The 16828-nt window shown below is 51.3% G+C and overlaps 1 protein-coding gene across 5 annotated transcripts in view; it reads right to left on the bottom strand.

The window, feature by feature from the left end:
• Positions 1–3068: 3068 nt before the first annotated feature.
• ABR (active BCR-related) overlaps positions 3069–16828 on the bottom strand; it is a 179723-nt gene continuing 165963 nt past the window's right edge. For 3 of the 5 annotated variants that reach the window (XM_006890999.1, XM_006890998.1, XM_006891002.1), the window contains 7 exons: positions 11628–11687; positions 11304–11413; positions 10506–10645; positions 9308–9442; positions 8429–8534; positions 3908–4055; positions 3357–3458 (listed from right to left, as the gene is read on the bottom strand). In XM_006890999.1, the coding sequence (XP_006891061.1) occupies positions 3369–3458; positions 3908–4055; positions 8429–8534; positions 9308–9442; positions 10506–10645; positions 11304–11413; positions 11628–11687 (789 nt within the window). In that variant the 3' untranslated portion in view covers positions 3357–3368. Of the gene's footprint in view, positions 3459–3907; positions 4056–8428; positions 8535–9307; positions 9443–10505; positions 10646–11303; positions 11414–11627; positions 11688–16828 lie in introns of all 5 variants that reach the window. The other 2 variants (XM_006891001.1, XM_006891000.1) reach the window with 2 other exon arrangements.

Raw genomic sequence — 16828 nt, 5'->3', positions numbered from 1 at the left:
CAGAACTCTATGTTGTTGTTAAGTGCCGTTGAGTCATAGACGACTCATGGCGACCCTATGCACAAAAGACTTGAAACCTGTATAACTTTCATTGTTCTGTCCCTTAATTACTGGAAGCACTTGGAAGACAAGGACAGTCATGCTTCCACCTGGCACCTGTTAGGGTGCAAGGCCATCTCAATACAGGAGCAGGCACACTGTGTGAATGAATGTGGGGACTTCTGCCCCTGTCACAGCCCTGCGAAGATGAACCCTGGGGCTGTCAGAAGCCATCAGTTCAATAACCCAAGCATTGTTCACCTTGACTCTTCAGTCAGGAGAGATGGATAGCTTCCTGTTGTAGATGGCTAGGGAGTCAGTATGAGCTCATAAACCAAACATGAATTCTCAGACATCTGTTCCTGATCTCCAGAGTAAACAGTGTCCAGTGGCCTTGCTGGTGGGAACCTGCATTTAACCCCACTGACATCTAAAGGGAGGCTGGGTCCAGCATCGACAGTAAATGGATCAGACCAAAGGCAGCCCCAAAGCCGTACCGTTTCACAGGGAAACAGAAAAACCAGTGAGTTTACATATAAGCAGCAGCCTCTCTAAAGGACAGCTTCCTGCCATCTCATGAGGTTTCCTGCTGGGCAGGCTCCTTGTGGGGCATTCCTGTGTCACGAGCTGAGCAGATGCTGACGGCAAGGCCGTTAGAAAGGAAGCCTTAAGGGGAGCTAACTAGGTACACAGATTCCTGGAAGCACATCTGGGTACAGCTGGAAGAGTTAAATATTTAGACTGGTTCTCCCAGGACCTCTAAGAACACAAACATCCAACTACAGGGCTGTTTTGTGCAAATGTTGGGGCTTTGCAATTTTTTTTATTAACATTTTCCTCTCACATGGTTTACATCAATTTATAATAATCTACATAAGTCAAAACAGAACATAGACAAAAAAAATATATCCTTACCAACTTATTAAAGTCAAATATTAATGAAGGGTCTCATCCGATCTGTATTAGCAAATACTCTGAGCAACCTTCAGCCGCTGCCCAGCAGGGACAGGCCCATCTAGATTCTGCTGCCCACCTGCTGTGCTCCTGGTGGCCCAGCCTGCCACCAGGCACGTGGCCACAGGGCACCTGGGCGGCACAGCCCGTCTCAGGAGAACCCACAGGGTAACTTCTTTGTGCAGTTTAGTCCAGGGCTGGTTCCCGCCTCTCCTCGCACCAGAGGTGCAGTTTATAAATACAATAAGCCTTTTGCTTTGCTTTCACAACGCCTAAGCAAATTTGGGAGCTGCACTAGCTATCTGATGTGAGAAGCACACCTTTCCTGTGGGGTTCTGGGAGATGAGAAGCACCCAATTCTGGCTACAGCCTGCTCCAGCTGGGCCCTCCAGCCTGCTCCTGTCAGCCACTTTTGGAGAAAGCATGCCACACAACTGAGGGGCGGACTGGTCCCAACTGGGACCTGTACACTCCAGTGGTGTCCTTTGTCCATCTCCCAACCAAGGTAGCAGCGATCCTTGCTGAGCTGCTAACGGGCAGCTGTGTGGTCAGCAATTCTCTCAGGCATCTCTTTCCTCCAACAGTATCATTCTGACCATGATCTATGGAATAGGCGTAAACTAGGATCAGACAAGCCCTACTGAGCGAGCGCTTCAGTCTTTGGGCCAGCAAACCTTTTTATAAGACTTAGCCCTGAGCACAAACTGGCAGCTGCCCTTTCTAGTCCTGAGGACCAAGAACCTTCCCTCTTCTAATAGGAGAGCCAGGGCATTGCACGCCACAGCTTCAGCTCCTGCAGCCAGGGAGTCCCTGCCCTCCCAGCTGCCACAATAGGGAAACTGCACCCTGGGACACGTCACTCCAGAAGAGAGCATTAGCTCTCGCTTAGAGTTGGGAATACAGTCTGCTGATCCCACCTCTGGGGTGTCAGCAAGCAACCCTCAGCAGAGCCCAATTCCAAGAAAGGCAGGTGGCTGAGTAGCCTCATCTGGAGTTTCCCAGACTTCATCCACAGGGGTACATCTAGGAGCCAGGGCTGGGGGGGGCAGAGCTAAACTTGGAGGGGCAGCACCACAGCGCCAGGCACTCAAAACTCTGCCTCTTCCAGGGTCCTGGAGCACACATGCCAGTGGGCTGCCCTGTGGCAGTGTGTGGCTGTGAAGAATGTGTAAAATCTAAGGCAAAAGTACCATGAGGTACATGAAGTGCCAGGGGAAGGGCTAGTCTCCAAGGTGGAGCCTGCCTGCCTCTGAACACCTGCTTCAGCCGTATTTGCTGCCCGCCAGGAAGCCTGGATCCCCTAGAAAAGCCACTAACCCCTCACTCCCCAGGGCTGCTTCCCTACAACCCACACATCTCTGGTGCAGGCACTGCGCTCTCCACCTTACTTATGCCCTCTGCAGCCCAGATCTCTCCTCTCCTCCTGGTTCTTTCCTGACTGGCTATCTGGATAGCAGGTCATTTGTAAGTCTTTACACTGAAAAGAAACAGAACACTGGGGTAAAAGGAACTGAAAAGCAATAGAAGGAAAAGAAAACCACACACACCAAACAGTCAAAGATGCCTTACTGGTGGGCAGGAGACAGAACAGATAAACCCCAGAAATGGAGATTCTTAGTGGAAAATTCTTCAATGGAAAATTCCAGAAACCGGCTCTCCAGCTCTGTGCTAAGCTGGGGATTAGTGTGGTTCTGTCTCCGTGGCCAACATTTGCACAGGCAGCAAGGCAAAGAAGTGTTTCCACAGGCAGAGGGCGCGGAGCGGGCTGGAGGCTCGGCAGCAGATGAGGCCACCGCCACCAACGTCCCTGCTGCCTCAGAACTTCCACGTTGATGGAGCGGAAACTGAGGCCTCACATGCACGCGGCGGGCTGGGCGGGAGGAGAAGGGACAACTGAGGGGAGGCTGCCGGGAGACTGCAATCCGGGAGCTGGGCCAAGAGAGGAGAAGCTGGCAGCAGCGACATGGAGCAAAAGAAAAAGCTCTCGCACTGGACTCAGAAGGAAAGAAAGTGTTGGAGGAAATGAAAGAACAAAGCAAGCTGTCTGTGTGCCCAGACTGGTTGGTCACTACCTCTTCTGCATAACAAATATACATAAAAAACGATTCCCAAACAGCACGGCGCATGAGACACAACTAGAGACACAGTGGGCAGGCGCCTGGGGGCGAGGTGGCGAGGGCTAGGGGCTGGGTCGTCTGGCTTTGTACAAGGTGGCAGAAAAGATGCACGTCTTCCAGTTCTTGGATATCTGCTTCCCTTGCAGTCTGGAGTGCTGGGTTTGGGAGTTTTCTGTTGCAGTCTTTAAAGTCTGTGTTGGGCCTCCCTGCTGGAGAGGCTGGCTCTGGCCACCCCCACACAGCTGCCCCAGCTGCGGGCTACACATCGGTGGAGAAGTACAGTGTGTTCCGCTTCAGTTCTGCAAACGAGATGGGGGGGTGCTGCAGGTAGTAGAGGAGGACCTGGACCTGAAAGGAGAAAGAAGAGACTGAGCCTGGGGTCCTAGGCCCCTCAGTCCTCTGATCTGCTGAGGAGAAATGGCTGTTGGGTTGGAGACAGGTCTGTGTTATTCCTCTTGCTCCAGTTTGGTCCAGGTCTCCTCCCTTTCCTTGGGAACCTAGTTTGACCATCTTCAGCAGCAGAAGGCACTGCAGGACAGAGGCTGGGGAGCCTGGGGCAACTTCAACTCCTTAAGGAATCCCAAGGTGGGTTAGACATGCAGGACAGCCCTGGGGCCTCCCTCTGCCCCCGGATGACTTTCTGAGCCCTTTATTTTGGTCTGGGAGGAACAGAACTGGGAGGAAGCAGACCACAGCTCTGCTTCCCAGCTAACAGCATGCAGATCAGCTCCCAGCAGCTTGGAGGGGAGGGGTCTGCTTTCTGCACCCTCCAGAAGCCACAGGCTGGGCTGTGGTACCTGTGCCATGACATCGTGAGACCAGATGTCTGCAGCCGACGTGAGGTGTGCTTTGCTCTCCACTTCTGAGGGTCTCAGTAACGTGGGGCCGAACACAGTAGCCAGGTTGTGAAGGGACATTTTGTTGATGGGTTCTTTTTCAGCAACCCTGAGAGCAAGGATAAAGAAGGGGAAGAAATAATTTTTCATTCTATATGCTGCATGCCAAGATCCCTGGCTGCACCAATGAGAACTCCCAGAAGCCGCTCACCAAATCTCACCTCTCCTAGAGGGACAACTTGCTGGTTAGCTGGGCCAGTCTTAGTCTACAAGGAAATAATTTCTAGCTATGTTCCAAGGACATTCCTATAGCATATTCCCAGCTTCTGGCCCCACTCTCTGATAGACCCATGTTGTTATGTGCTGTTGAGTCCCTTGTGACTCACAGCAATCCTGTGTACAACAGCTCTGAACCCTGCTCTATCTTGAGCCAGCCTCATTGTTTCTAACACACTACCCTCATTATCCCAGTTACTGAGTCAATCCATCTCATCAAGGGTCTTCCTCTCTTGTACTGTGCCTCCACTCTCCCAAGCATGACATCCCTTTCCAAAGACTGGTCACTCCTTGCAACATGTCCAAAGTATGTCAGTCAAAGCTTCAGAATCCTTGCCTCCAAGGAGCAGCCTGTTTCACCCTCTCCAGGATGAACCTGTTTGTTCTCCTAGCAGTCCATGATATATTCACTACTCCAGGACCACAACTCAAAGATACCAATTCTATCATGCTTCATCATTGTCCAGTTTTCTCATGCATAGCAAGTAACTGCAAAGACCATGACCTGATCAGGGACCCCTTGGTCTCCAGACTGACCCACAGACCTTGTTACTGAATTCCTTTGTCTTAGCTATAACTATTACTGTTGTGAGAGCTTTTCCTATACATTTTATCACCATCTATACGTAGGGAGCTGTGCTGCCAACCCAAAGGCAGGTGGTTTGAATTCACTGGCTGCTCTATGGGAAAAAGTTGGGCAATCTCCTCGCAATTTACAGCCTCTGAAAACCTGCTGGAGGGTCAGCTAGGAAGTCTGTTCACACATGACAGTACATAACAAATCAGAGTCTTTGAGGCAGGTACTTAATTAGGATCATCATCCATATTTTATGATGAAGAAAAAGCATTGACAGGTCAAAAACAATGTTCAAAATCGTGCAGTCGTAAGGAACAGAGGTGGGATTTGAACTCATGCAGTCTAGTGTCATAGTCTGTGCCTTTCACCCTTGGTCAGTCAAACTGGTAAGCAGCCTGGGGGAAGTGTAAGAATGGGTGGGGTGGGCGGGGGCAGGAGCAGGATTGGGGGGAGGCTAACTAGATCTACTTCTCTCCCTAATCCCAGCTGGGGCCCAAGACTTGTCCTCCTGACCCTTTCCAGAAGGGTCAGCCTCAGGGGACCCCAGAGTTGCCTCCCTTAGGATCCCCCCCACCTCACAGCCTGCTTCTCTTGCCTAACAAGCCAGATGCTCTGTAGATATTTCCCGAGTGACAGGCAGGAATGGCCATCTGTGGCTGGTGTCCAGGCAGGCTCAGCGTCACCACACATCAGGCCTCCCCACCCCACCAGCAAAGGAAAACTTTATAGGGGCAAGATCTCCTCACCCGCTATGATACCACCACTCCCACCCTTTGGGCAAGTGACAGATGTGCCTGCTGGCTGCTTTGGAAACAAACACTGCCAGGCCAGGAGGCAGCTGTGCGGCTTGCTGGCTTGGCCGTCAACAACTACATATACATAGCCTGGGCCCAAGGCTCAGTGTATGTGTGTGAGGACACATATACCCCCAACCCTGGCCCTCAACAAAACACACACGTCATGGCCTTCAACAACTACACAGTCACAGCCTGTGGGCCCAGCCCTCAGTGCATGTGTGTGCACAGGGACACACATACACTCACACACACACACACCCCCCTGGCCTGGGCCCATGGCCCAGATGTGGGAACATACTGTGCCCAGGTCCTTGTTCCCAGGGTGGAAAACCTAATGAATTTTCCCTTCCCACTCCTCCCAGTGCTCACCAAATTTTTTGGGAACTGGTTAGGGCTCTGGTCCTGTCCAAACCAGAGGGAAAAGTGTCTCATAATGGGAAAAATAAAGACACCAGCCCCGGTGGCTTCCAGGTCTTTGCTCCCCTCCTGAATGGGCCTGGCTGAACAAGGCTGGGAGCCCAGATGTCAGGGGGCAGCTGGTCCATCAGAGCAACCTTCTTTGTTCCTCGAAGCCCCCTCTCAGGGTTTCACAGATCCCCTTCAGGACAGGTGGATTTAAGAAGCACTCTCTGATTTTTCCCCTCTACCCATTCATGCCCAGAACCAGCCTGGGCTCCACAGTGGAAGACAAAGACATGGATGAACCTTTACCAACATTACAGCAAGTGAAGTTAGATAAAAAAAGACAGTATTGTGTGATCTCATTTTACAAGTCCTCTAGAATAGACAAATGCATAGAGACTAAAGTTTATTCATGGTTTCTAGACGCTGAAGTGTGCTGGAGTGAGGGGGTGTATGGTGGAGTGTGGGAGAGAGAGACGTGATGACATCACCTCATGTTCTTTGGACTTGGTATCAGGAGAAGGACATTGTGCTCAAAACAACTCAAAGCCACTGTTGTCCAGTCACAACCAACCCATAGTCGACCCTCCATTTAGGAGTCTGAGGGTGTAAATCCCATGGGAGGAGACTGCCTGTCTTTCTCCCATGCAGTCACACTGGTGGTTTTTGAACCACCAAAGAAGCAGTGTCTCTGGGTTAATAGCTCCACACCTTCTGGACTGCGCTCCCAGAGCTCCCTCTGGCAAGTCAACAAAGAGAAGACCCTCAGTGAGAGAGACTGACACGTGGCTCCAACAGCAAAGGCAGTGAGCCTGGCACAGGACCAGGCAGGGGTTTGTTCTGTTGGACATGGGGTCACAGGGTAACTAGGACCTCCGCACCTAACACCATGACCTGAGGGCAGGGCAAGTGGGAAAGCACAGTTTAAGGTGGTGAGTTTGGGATGATGGAGGCATTTGAGAAAAGACAGCGGTGAGGGCTACACACCATGGTGGATGTCACTGACTTATACACAAGAAACGGTTCAAAAGGAAAAATGTTCAGTTACATATATTTTACGACAAAAACAAAAGCAAAACCACAGATGAGTGATGAGGACACCCTCAGGGTTAGTTTACATTCTGAACTTTTTACTTCAGGTCTTAATTTAAGCAGCTTATGGTTGGATTCTGTATGCTGGAGTGTGAGAATGTGTGTGTGTTAGATTGTGAATGCAGTGGAGTGGAACTTGAAAAAGAGTGTGTGTGTGTGTCAGAGTGTGTACAGCGGTGATAATGTGAGTGTTGGTGATAATGTGTGTATGCTGGTGACAGTGTGTGTGTTGGTAATGTGTGTATATATGTTGGAGAGTGTGCATGTGTGTGTATGTGTCTGGGAGAGGTGGGTTCTAAGATAGATCTGTTGCTAACTCCAGGAAGTCCTTACTGCTATTGAAGACTCAGTTTTCCTATCTGTTAAACAAAGTGTGGGTTTCAAGCTTTCTTGACTACACCTCACAGTAATAAGGACATACTGTCTTGTGTCCCAGCTGTGACTGTCACCAGCTGCTGCATGGCTGATTCTGACTCATAGAGCCCCGTATGAAGAGAAGAATTGCCCATGGGACTAAACAGCCATGCTGATATTAACCACTTCCATCATTCTATTTTAATTTTGCAAATGCTACGCTGAAAAGTAATGATGTCAGTCTGGAGACTAAGGTGCGCCTGTTCCAGGTTTCACAATCATTTGCTATGCATCAGAGAGCTGGACAGTGACTAGAGATGATAGAAAGAGAATTGATGCCTTTGAGCTGTGGTGTTGGAGAAGAGTGTTGAATATACCATGGACTGCTAGGAAAACAAACCGGTTTGTCCTTGAGAGGGTGAAACCAGGCCGCTCCTTGGAGGCAAAGATTCTGAAACTTCGTCTGACATACTTTGTGCATGTTGTAAGGCGGGACCAGTGCCTGGAGAGGGATGTCATGCTTGGGAGGGTGGAGGGATGGCGCAAGAAGAAAGACCCTCAATGAGATGGATTGATTCAGTGACTGGGGTAATGAGTGTAGGTGTGTCAGAGACAATAAGATTGGCATAGGACAGAGCAGGTTTCAGGGCTATTGAACAGGGATACTATGAGTCACAAGCGACTCGATGGCACATAACATCACTACTGAATTACCCACTGATAAGATGGGGACCCATGGATTGTAGTCTATACATGGCTCTTGGCTCTAGCCTGGCTGTTCAAGCACTTATGGCCTGTACTGGAGTTTGTTCTAGGATCCAAACATTCCTCAAAACAGAAGGATGTGCAAGAACTTGAACGGCAAACTCTCAGCCTGCTCCGGAGGCCCAGGAGAGCCCAGCACCCTCCTCCCATGAGGAGGTGGTGGGGGCCTTGCCTTCCCCTGAGCTGAGGCCCTGACTACTGTCCCCTGAGCCCCATTACCTTTTCAAGTGTTCCAGCAGGAAGAGGAAGGTGATGAGGTTGGGGTCGGGCAGGGAGCGGAGCAGGTGCATCATGCAGTTTTCCTTGGCAGCAGGGTCGGACAGGGCTGGGGACAGAAGGGACAGTGCTGGGCTCGGCTCCCAGGGTGGGCAAGCTCTGGACCTCCAGGCAGAGCCCATGTTGGGAGGCCGAGGGGTCTGGAGGGAGAGCCCAGGCTGCCTGTGAGCAGGGACCAGACCCTACAAGGAGGGACCTGGTGTTGGGTGGGCTGTTATCAGCTGGTTCCTCCCAGACCCCCTGCCATCCTTTTATTGCCTGGACCTTAACCACTGGTACGTGTCCCCGCCCTCTATCTGTAAGGCTGCATCTAAGACATTAGCTGCCAAAGGCATGGATGTCCCTTCTTGAGCCCCCTCTGATGAAGTGGGGTAAGCAGCCTTCCATGAGGTCCTGATTCCTTGTAGGATCTGGCCCAGGCTGAGAGGCAGGGGTCCTTGGCCAAGGTGGTGACATGTGAGAGTGGCCACTCAGCAATCTCAAGTGCACTCTTCTAACAGGGTGCTGGCCCTGACTCCCCACCTCAGGGCAGCTTTTCCTCGATGCCCGAGTTTCCAAGCAAGGAGTTCAGTGTCCGTGTAGGAAGCACAAAGGGTGACCCGAAGGGACAGTGAAGGACGGGGCAGGTGAGAGAGTCCAGCTCTGAGTCACTTGCCAGGAGGCCACACTCAACCTCCAGGTACCCTGTTACGTGGCCCTGGCATGCGGGGGTGACGATACATCTGAGCAAGGGTGCCAGGGCTATGTGCTCTGCTCTTTGCTGGTCAGGGAGGCCTACCCGGTCCCACCCAGCCCAGCCTGCAGGACCCCAGGGAGCCTCACCAATGCCCTCCATGAAGGCTGGGTATAGTCGGTCTGTGAGGAGGGGCTCGGGCAGCTCTCGGAAGTAGAGCTTGAGGGTGCCAGCGATGGCATTGATATCCATGTCACTGAGCATCAGCAGGATGTCCTTGTTGTCTGTGGAGAACGGTGGGAGGTCAGGGTCCAACTGGCCCCCCAGTCTCCCCTCTCTCCCATGTAGCCTTCTGAAGCCCCATGTACATCCTCAGACAGCCCAGCTGGGAGCCCCACCCACCCTGCCTCCAGTCTGGTCACGCCCAGAAAGGCAGATGCAGGGAATGCCCACAGGTTGTCCGTGGCTAAGCTCTGTGGAGGGTGGGAACAGGGGGAGCTGGGAGAGACAGGCTGGAGTCTTATTCCCTCTGGTCCCCACTGAGGGGAAGGGGTCCAATGCCATCACCTACATTTACATGGCAGACACCCACCTTCCAATCTACCTTCCCCATTAACGAGATCTTCTCTGGAAGGCAATGCATTTTTTTCACACCCCAAATCATGCTCCAGCAAAACCTCAGCTCCCAGGCCACACAGGTTCCCAGCTGCCTGTCTTGTCCACTGTGCCAGGGTCCCCTGACTCTGTCTGCCTGGCAGCTGCCCAGGAGCACACAATAGGGCCACTGGCCTCTCCCCTCATGGAATCCTCACTTCCCGGCCATGTAGTTCCTTAACTGGTAGGTCTCCCCATTCCTGCAGCCTGAACCGGTCAGATCAAGAAGAAACTAGAATGGGGAGGCCCTCACGGAGGAGGTCACAGTCAATACCAGAGGCCGGACTGACCCTCCCAAAAGGTCCTTGGGCCCTGAAGGTGTCAGAGAGGAGCGAAGCCACCCAGGCTCAAAGTCCTTTAGCGTTCCCCGAGCCCAGCAAGAGAGGCACAGAGGGACTGAAGAGTCCAAACAATGTGAGTCTAAATTCAGATGTAAAGCCCACAAGTTGGGCAATCCTGGGCTAGTGGGCTCTCTGAGCCTCACTTTCCTAATCTGTAGCAATGATTGGCAGGGAGGGTGGTGACATGAGAAATGAAGACACTCTCCCCACAGGCAATTCAGAAGGGCCCACCCCAGGGCACGCTGGCTGCAGGCCACAGACTCTCTGCCATTGCCTGGTCAGGGCCTCCCAGCTCCACAAACCTTCCAGGGCACCTTCACTCCCATCACCCGGCTGGGCCTCCCAGACTCACTGGCATCAAAGACAGCCTTCAGCGCCTGGATGTCTGTCGCCACCCCGGATATCCGGTAGATGCCGACCTCTTCGATGCCCCTCTTCTCCACCTCCTCCACGCACTGCCGGACGATGTAGGGCACCTTGGAGCGCTCCCGCCTGGGGGGACAGGTAAGGTCAAGGGGATGACAGCTATCCTGCAGCCACCCCTGCCCAATACACTTGGCCTTGAGAGCACTAGCCTCCAGGATCAGAAGGGTGGGCCAGAAAGGGCTGAGAGTCTACATCCCTGCACACCCACTAGAGGGCTGCCTGCTGAGGGCCCGTCAGGAGCTGGGGCACAGGAAGCAGGTGGGCTTCTGGGAAAGAATATTTCTGAAGCAGAGGTCTCTGATGCAAATGCTTATGGCTCCTGTGGCAGGTAACCTACAGGTGGGAGGTGGGGCAGGTCCTAGAGACAAAAGGTATGAGGTGAGGACAGTGCTGGTGAACTTCTCGGAGGGGCGGCCACCACCCAGGGTCACTGCTGCCATGCCCAAGAGTGGGCTGCAGTCAGATCTCCCTGAGAAGCTGGAAAGGGGGATTTCCCATGAAACCCTGAGATGGTTCAGGGTTGGCTCTTTCGTATCTAAAGCATCATGGGAGCCGGGCAAATACTCCTCTGTGGGCCACTTCCAGCCTTCAAACTGGCAGTGTGTGATGACTGGACTGGACGGTGACTGATTAGTCACCAGGCCTAGAAAGAAGAGCTAGAAGGCAGGGGCCAGCGGGGCTCAGGGCGCACATCCCTGCACCAGACCCCAGAAGCAGCACCTACTTAGTCACCACGCTGATCTTCACACCAAAGACACCCGTCTGCTTCTTGGATGGGGTCCTCTTCAGACTCATATCTCGGCTGGTGAATTTCATGGAGAATTCCACTTTGATCTGGTCAGGGGTGAAGCAGACACAAGTCACCTAGGGTGTGAGGGCCCGAGAAATGTCCTAAAACAAGGGGGCCCCTCCCCAGGAGTGCACACAAGGACTCCTTCCAGACTCCAGGGTTCTTGTGACATCTGTGGGAGTGGGGTGGACCGGGGAGAGGGACGGGGCCCTAGGCTGCCCACCCACCACACAGGCACATTCTACGCCCTCCGCTCACCCCATTCATCTCAATCACATCTGTGTGCCAGTTCTTGGTTTCCACAGTTTGTGGGTCCAGCTGCAGAGAAAGAAAGAGAGGACGTGAGAGAGAGGTGACAGCTCTCGGAGACCCAGCCAATGTTCTCCCTGCTGGTCAGCGGCTGCTCACATGTCCAGGCCGCCTTGTCTAGGAAGGAGGAGGCGGCAGGGCCTGATGCTTTTCTTGAAGTTAACCCTCCAAGAGGCTCCAGGCCCCTAGAAGGTGCTCCATGGCACCTCACCCCCATGATGGATGGGGAGGGCACACACTCTGCAAGTGTCCTAAGAGGGCAGGGCATACTCACCTCTTAACCTCTTAGACCCCTGCCCATGGCGATTATCACCTATTTTACAGATGCAGAAACTGAGGTTCACACAAAGTAGGTTACTTGTTCGGCCGCAGAACTAGGGCTGTCAGGAGGGAATGTGGAGGTGTTCTGGGCATGAGGAAGGTGTTAAATGGGAGGCTGTGTGAGGAAGAGAGTGAGAGCCAGCCCATGCTGGGTCAGCCTCTTCCAGCTTCAAGACCTTAGGCACAGGGAGCTCTGGGGGCCTAGTGGCAAGAAGCTGTGCTATAATCCCAAAGGTATGTGGTTTGAATCCACAACATGCTTTGCTGGAGAAGGAAGGGCAATCTCCCCCCGTCAGTCGGATGTGACTCGATGGTACACAAGGGGGAAAAAAAGACCTTGGGCACAATTTCACCTCTCTCGGCCTCAGTTTCCTCATCTGCAAAATGTAGCCGATGACAGAACCCACTTCACTGGAAGAGAATGAGGATGCTGTCTGAGCTAACTCAACTTGAGTGGCTGGTCCCCGAAGAAGCACTCTCTATAGGAGATTCCCACAATTTGGACTGGAGCCTGAGGATGTGGGGGCAGCAGGGAGGGAAGGAAGCAGCCCTCACGTGGGGCCATACAGAATTCAGTCTCTAACTTGGTGGCCTCCAAGCTGTTTGCTGGTATACCCACCCGCAGGATTAACTCTGAAAAAGTCATGCAATCCCTGGCATATTTTTAAGTTGACATCTGAACATTTCCATGGCAAGTCTAAATAGCTGCAAAGAATATCACTTCCAGAATAATGTAAATATTGACATCTTAAAATAAAGCGATGACATCATTTTGTTAAGCATATTTGATGGAATCCATACACCATGGCGATTTGATACCTGCCATCATCCACTTTAAAAATGCATGGACAAGCTCTTCTTTCCCTGCAGAAACCCAGCGTCATTCCCTTTCCCTCGTCAACTTACACTTCTATCCCATTTCCCCCTCAAGAATTTTGTCCCAGTTTATATTTTTACAGCCTTTTATCCATCACCCTATTATATTTTGCTTCAGAGGAAAAAGAAAAATCTGTATAAACTGGAATTTAAAATTTCCTGGCACCACTAGGCTGCAAATATTCAAGACCTATTTTGGATTAGTGATTGTTGTTGTTAGTGGTGACAGCGTGGGCCCCTGACTCATGGTGACCGCACGCACAATGGCACAGAAAGCTTCGTGGGGCCTCTGCCATCCACGCGGTCCATAAGTTTTCACTGGAAGCTTCCACTGGCTGACGGGGTGGCTGTGTATGAGGCAGGCTGGCTGGGAACTAGGCTTGGTTTTCTTCTATGGAGAGCAAGAAATGTACAACTGACCACCAGTGCAGTGCCTCCATTATAATGAACATCGTTGTGTGCTGCTGAGTTGTTTCCAACTCACAGCCACCCTGTCTGACAGGGGGACAACTGTCCCATAGGGCTTCCTATGGTGCACAGCGTTCTGTGGTGCAGTGATTAAGAGATTAAGAGTTTAGCTGCAAAAAAAAAAGTTTAGCTGCTAAGCAAAAAGGTTGGTGTTCAAACCCACCAGCTGCTCTGCGGGAGAAAAGTGACAGCCCGCTTTTTTAAAGAACAGCCTTGGAAACGCTCTAGGGAAGTTCTGTCCTCTCCCATATGGTCGCAAAGCATTGAAATCAACACAACAGCAGTGGGCTGGGATCTCTTCATGGGAGCCCACTGCCAGGACTTTTTCTGCTGAAAGTACTGACTGATCGAGTGCTTAGCAATTTTACCAAGGGATTCTTGCTACAACGGCTAGCAGTAGTCACAGTGTACACAGGCTGTGTGAAATACAAAAAGAAACTGACACATTACCAGTTCTAGTAAGGAAAAGCAACAAAGTAACATTTTACTGGAAGGCATCCTTAACCAGACTGATAGATTTTTCAATTCAGGGAATATATGAATATTATTTTTTGCTAGAGTGAAACAAAGTTCAGTATCAAATCACATTTTGGGGGTTTGCAGCTGAAGCTCTGGCAGGTTTTCTGAGGCTGAAGACTCGGGGAGACAGAGGAGATGCTCTGCCTTTCTTTCAGGGAGGAGTTGGTGGATTTAAACCGCCAGAGGCACCAATTTTGGGTTAACAGTGCAACTCACTATAAACCACACCCTCAGAGCTCCCTTTAAACATGGACATGATGAAAAATCTTGTCCCTAAAGATCTGCAACAGGATGTGCATAACTCACCGGTGGGAGAAGGGGGAGGTTTGCACCCAGACAGTAATAACTGTGGATGGCTGACAGGCATTGGAGGGGAGGGAGCGGGAGCAGAGACTCTGCACGGATGGGGAGGGTGAACGGAAAGGGGAACAGTGAGGACTTGATAATTAATTGGGTTAACTAAAACAAAATGTATACAAGTGATGGAATGAAAACCATTTAAAAATATATATAAAGAAAAATCTTGTCCCTATAAGAAGATGGGGGTGAGAAGTGTTTTCTTACATCGCGATATGTGCAATTCATTTAAGGCTTTCCATATCATTTGCCTGACATACACAGATCGTTCTTGTAAAATGATCTTAAATGACCTTTCAGATGCCCATCCAGTCCTCCAGCAGTTTCTTGGGGTTTCTCCCCCTCCCCTCCAGCAGGTTTGTGGAAATAAAGAAATGGAACCACTTGTCTCGTGGGGGTACCAGGAACATGATTATTAGAGTCTTTGACTTTCTCAGCACCTGCACCAGCATTTCGATGGCCCCTCTGTTCGGTACCCTGGTGTTCTTGGCACCCTGGGCTAGAGTCCTACAGCGAACCGGGGCCTTTCCAGAGGCCTTTCTAGAGGACGAGGGGTTGGGGAGAGGTCTGTTCTTCGGGGAGTCCATTTTTGGCAATAGCACCTATGGTAGTCATAGATCTGTAAACTGATATTCCTTTTTTTTTTGTAAACTGATATTCTTAAAACACCCCCCACCCACGTACCATCTGGGAAGTCTGTGCTCCCCAGGGGCATGTGTACCCCAGCACGCACACTCCTGCTCTAACAGTCACGGAGGAGGGAAAACTGGATCTGGGGCACTCCAGGGTGGGCGGGGGCCTGGCTTCTGCAGTATGAAGTGATTATTTCCGGTACCTTCTACCACCCCCACAGCCTGGTGGGGACAGGAGGCACCTGGTCCTCTGATGGGGTCTGCGTGTCCACAGAGCTCACTCCAGATCCAGACTTGGCCTTTGGAAGCCAGTTCTGGCCAGGAGGAGGCATGGGGCCAAGATGAGGAGTGAGGGAAAGTGAGGTGGCAAGAACCAGCCTCTCCCATCCCCAGTACCTTCTCAAATACAAAAGGGGGGTACCTGCCTGGACCCTGTCTCCATGGACTTGAATCAACACTCAGGTATGGTGAAGGGGGCAGGGTTAGCCACAGGCCAGGCTCCCTCCTCCAGAAGGTTTCAGGTCGCTGCCCTACTAAGTTCCCATGGATGTACCTTCTCTCTAAATGTCTTTAAGGGAGCTCTGGTGCCTTAGTGGTAAGAAGCTGAGCTGCCAACACAAAGGTTCTCAGTTTTAATCCACCAGCTGCTCCACAGGAGAAGGATGGACAATCTCTTTCCATGTGATTTCCTGCCTCTGAAAACCCAGGGAGGGTCAGCTGTGCGTCAGTTCTGACACAACAATGACAAATGTCTTTACGTTCCAGATTCTCACCGTGCCTACAGCACAGACTGTCGACCCCTCGTAGTTCCTTCACCCCAACCAGATGCTAAGTCTCAGACACTAGGCTTAGGTCTGCTCTGGACTCGGTCCCTTAGAAGGAGTCACACATGGGGGCTGGGGGTGGCTGCCGGTCATTGGCTGGCCTCTGACTTGTGATGTCCGTCCCCATATACAGAACAAACATTGCCTAGGCCCATGCTGTCCCCAGGCTCAGGTAGGGATCAGACTGTTGCACTTGCTAGCTTCAGAGGATTTATGCTGGTTGACTGTCCTCACGGTCTGTCGCAGCCTGGAAGCTCCACTGAAATCCACCTAATAGCTTAGTAACATGGAGGCCTCCACTGACCGGTGGGTGCTGACTGGACATGAGGTGCACTAACTAGCTGGAAACAGGATTATTACCCCTCATGCAAAAGACTGGGGCTCCATCACTGAACCACTGTTACCTCAGAACTAAAACCAAACACAACCACCTCCAGTGTGGTTCCGGTACAAAGACAGACACACAGGAGAGAGCTGAGAAGCCATCACCAATGGACTGTGGAAAGGACTGCAGTCTATTACATGAGTCTATTACAGACAGTCTCATTAATAAAGGGTGCTCACAAAACTGGATCTTCAGAGAAAAATGAGACAGGATCCATACCCGAAACTATATCCAAAAACTAACTCAGCTAGCTCAAAGGCATAAACCCAGAACCTCAAACCATAAGATTACGGAAGAGAAAACAGGGACTAGTTTATGAAACAACATATGAGCAAGAGCCTATGGTGATGAAGGAAGAAGTTCAAGCTGCTTTGAAGGAAATAGCAAAAAATAAGGCCTCAGGAATAGATGGTATACCAACTGAAGTATTTCAGCTAACAGATGCTGCCCTGGATGTGCTCACCAAGCTGTGCCAAGAAATCTGGAGAACCACTTGGCCTACTGACTGGAAGAGATCTATTTGTTCCCATCCCAAAGAAGTGCGACCCAACAGAGTGTGGAAACTATAGAACAATATCTTTGATTTCACACGCAAGCAAGATTCTACTGAAGATTATCCAAAAACGACTGGAACAACACATCAGCAGAGAACTGCCAGAAGTCCAGGCTGGGTTTAGAGGGGTGGTGGTACTAGGGATATTGTAGCTAATGATAGATGGATCTTAACTGAAAGCAGGGAATACCAGAGGAATGTATATCTGTGTTTCA

Source organism: Elephantulus edwardii, unplaced genomic scaffold (assembly GCF_000299155.1).
Source record: "Elephantulus edwardii isolate Elephantulus edwardi_28Jun2011 unplaced genomic scaffold, EleEdw1.0 scaffold00094, whole genome shotgun sequence".
Taxonomy (NCBI): domain Eukaryota; kingdom Metazoa; phylum Chordata; class Mammalia; order Macroscelidea; family Macroscelididae; genus Elephantulus; species Elephantulus edwardii.
This window is presented reverse-complemented; position numbering and strand designations above follow the sequence as displayed.